Here is a 2,640-nt window from a genome sequence, read left to right on the forward strand (position 1 = left end):
GGCAACCCCTTCACTGTATCGACGACGAACGAAGGAAACGATCCCGAAGAGCGGCAGCGTTGTGAGTGTAAGTACATGCGAGAATTTATATGAAATTATGGAAACTTTATTAGAGCAGCAAAGGAGGCTTCATGAGGAAAAAGAGCGGATTGTGAATGCGATGACGAAAGAAATGCTTCATAAAAAGAACACGGTAAGTATGTAGGTCTAGGCTTAACTTTGGTACCCTTTTCTTTGTTGCTAAAGGCTAGGCTATACGCTAGGCCTCACTCACAAATCAAACTTGCCCCTAGAATTTCAATTACCACCTGGCAGTGGGTGACCACATCCTGTATCTCACTGGCCCTAGCAAGGCCTAGGGCATTTGACCTAAGAGCTTGTTTATATTGATTGGCCTTGGAGTTTTCTTTTCATAATTTTTTGGCAGTATCTAAGTGTATAGTTTTGTTATATAATGGATAAAATTATAATTTTCCCTTGTATTTCAGACGAGAGAACAGATCAACTCTGATCAAAGTGTCAAAATTCTTCGTGATGTGAGTATCAATTAAAATTAAATTCTTAAAGTTAATGTAGGCCTAGGTTACTGTATTTACAATTTTGTTTCCGGACCCATACAAGATGTGTAGATTATTACACCCTTACTTTAAAAAGTAATAAGAGAAATTCAAAATTCAACTTTATTGGACTGCAATCAAATAAAATCATGATTCGATAAAACAATTAAATTAAACAGTACTGAAAAATTAATTTCAAGACACCAAATACATGAAATAGATGTTTTATTAAAGCCAGTTTGCATCAGTATACAAAATCAAAGTCATTGCATTTGATTGTATGATAGTTTCTCCCATGAGTCCAAAAATGTTATTTATTTATTTTTTAAACATATAATGTTTATTTTTACCATGCCAAAACAAGCCAATGGAAACAGAAACAAAATGTGTAAAAAAAAGTTTTCATAGTACTTATAGTAAATTTAGTAGAACTCCTTTTTGATAGCTGTGATTTATTTAACACCCAGGTAATCAGGAAATAAAACATATTATAAATTAATATGTTTATTAATATTAGGTTACCAGAAGTATTTTAAATTTTGTTTGAAGGTTTGCATGGCAAATAATAATATTAATTATGAAAATGATCATCGTTGATTAATTACCTCCTACAGCGTCATATGGATAGTTCCTACAAATTGAAAGAGTTGTATGAAGATAAGGATGGGTGAGTATGATTGTCATATTGATTGTCACCGTTAAAGCTCTGTCCAGACTGTCAAATTTTCTTGTTGTATGCCCATATATAGTCATGATATGCCTATATATGGCCATGATGTGATGTCATCATGACCATATTTAGGCATGTCACTCGCATGTGTTTGTCAAATGAAACTTGGTAGTCAGGACAAGGCTTTAAGCCGAGTGGTAACTGTAGATAACATCAGGGATGTAGTTATGGTGGGGCAGAGATGGGTGGGGCCACCCAGCCTTGTTGAAGTTTTCCACCCAGTCTAAAGCTAACTTCATGGCCCTCCACCCACCCTTATTAACCCCACTTTGCCATCCTTAAAATTTACTCTTACTGTATGTAGAGTTTATCAATGTTATCACCCACCTACCCTTAAAATATCTATCACCCACCCTTAGTTTTCTACAGCTACAACCCCTTTAACATTTTTAAAGTAATTAACCATACACGTCTATTTTCATTAAAATTAATTACAGTGTCACTGTCTGTCAATGCTTTATCATTATTTGCCTTACATAACCTATTGTGATATAAAATGTAATGGTTTTTACAGTAATTTGGTTAAATTCTCTTTCTATATTAAATGGTTTTAAGCCTTTATACTCGATGTCCCATTTATATATTCTTTATATTTGAATGGCTTTAAGATTTCTTATTATTTTATTTTTAAATGTTAATAGACAATTCAGTTTATTTTGTGGTTTTTCTCTCTCTTTCTTGATGTTCTGATTTTTATTTCATATTATGGCATTTTTTTATTGTTATATTTATCTTTTTTTCATAGTCTGCGAAAAGAGGAAGTCCAGGCATTGTCAGGACCAAATGAATTTCAAGAATTTTATTCTCGACTCAAAGTCCTCAAGGATTTTCACAAAAAGCATCCAAATGAGGTAAGTTGGTTGAAATAATTTGATATTTTAATATCAAGCAATTGTCAGGATTTAGCTCTCTAAAATAACTCTATCTTTAGTCAGTGAGAACTTTTTTAGTGTTACATCACTGCTTTTTTTTTTTTGTTTGCTGTAGATCTCTGTTCCAATGTCAGTTGAATTTGAACTGTTGGATGAAGAGCGTACAAACCCAGTGGATGAGAATCTGTTGCTGGTAGAGTTTACGGACGAGGAAGGCTACGGCAAATACTTAGATCTACATGAATGCTACGACAAGTTCATCAATTTGAAAGGAGTTGAGGTACATCTTTTAATAATAACAATAATACACATTTTTAAAGTGCCAATTAAAACAAACAAAAAGTGGCTTGTCACTGGCCTGGAAGATGTTAGAAAGCTGTTGAGCAATTTGAAGAGGAAGGATTTAAGACTTTTAGGGATTATCCATCATTTTTTTTTTCACAGTAGTAGAAAATGTATGTTGTTTTTTTTTTTTTTTAGG

The 2,640-nt window shown here is 33.1% G+C and overlaps 1 protein-coding gene across 1 annotated transcript in view; it reads left to right on the plus strand.

The window, feature by feature from the left end:
- LOC117114905 (splicing factor 3A subunit 3-like) overlaps positions 1–2,640 on the plus strand; it is a 9,892-nt gene continuing 7,252 nt past the window's right edge. The window contains exons 1-5 of the mRNA XM_033258519.1: positions 1–193; positions 489–536; positions 1,172–1,224; positions 2,033–2,138; positions 2,275–2,439. Coding sequence (XP_033114410.1) covers positions 98–193; positions 489–536; positions 1,172–1,224; positions 2,033–2,138; positions 2,275–2,439 — 468 coding nt within the window. The 5' untranslated portion in view covers positions 1–97. The remainder of the gene's footprint in view (positions 194–488; positions 537–1,171; positions 1,225–2,032; positions 2,139–2,274; positions 2,440–2,640) is intronic.

This window comes from Anneissia japonica, unplaced genomic scaffold (assembly GCF_011630105.1).
Source record: "Anneissia japonica isolate Jap-2015-1 unplaced genomic scaffold, ASM1163010v1 scaffold458_len85933_cov152, whole genome shotgun sequence".
In the NCBI taxonomy this organism is placed as follows: domain Eukaryota; kingdom Metazoa; phylum Echinodermata; class Crinoidea; order Comatulida; family Comatulidae; genus Anneissia; species Anneissia japonica.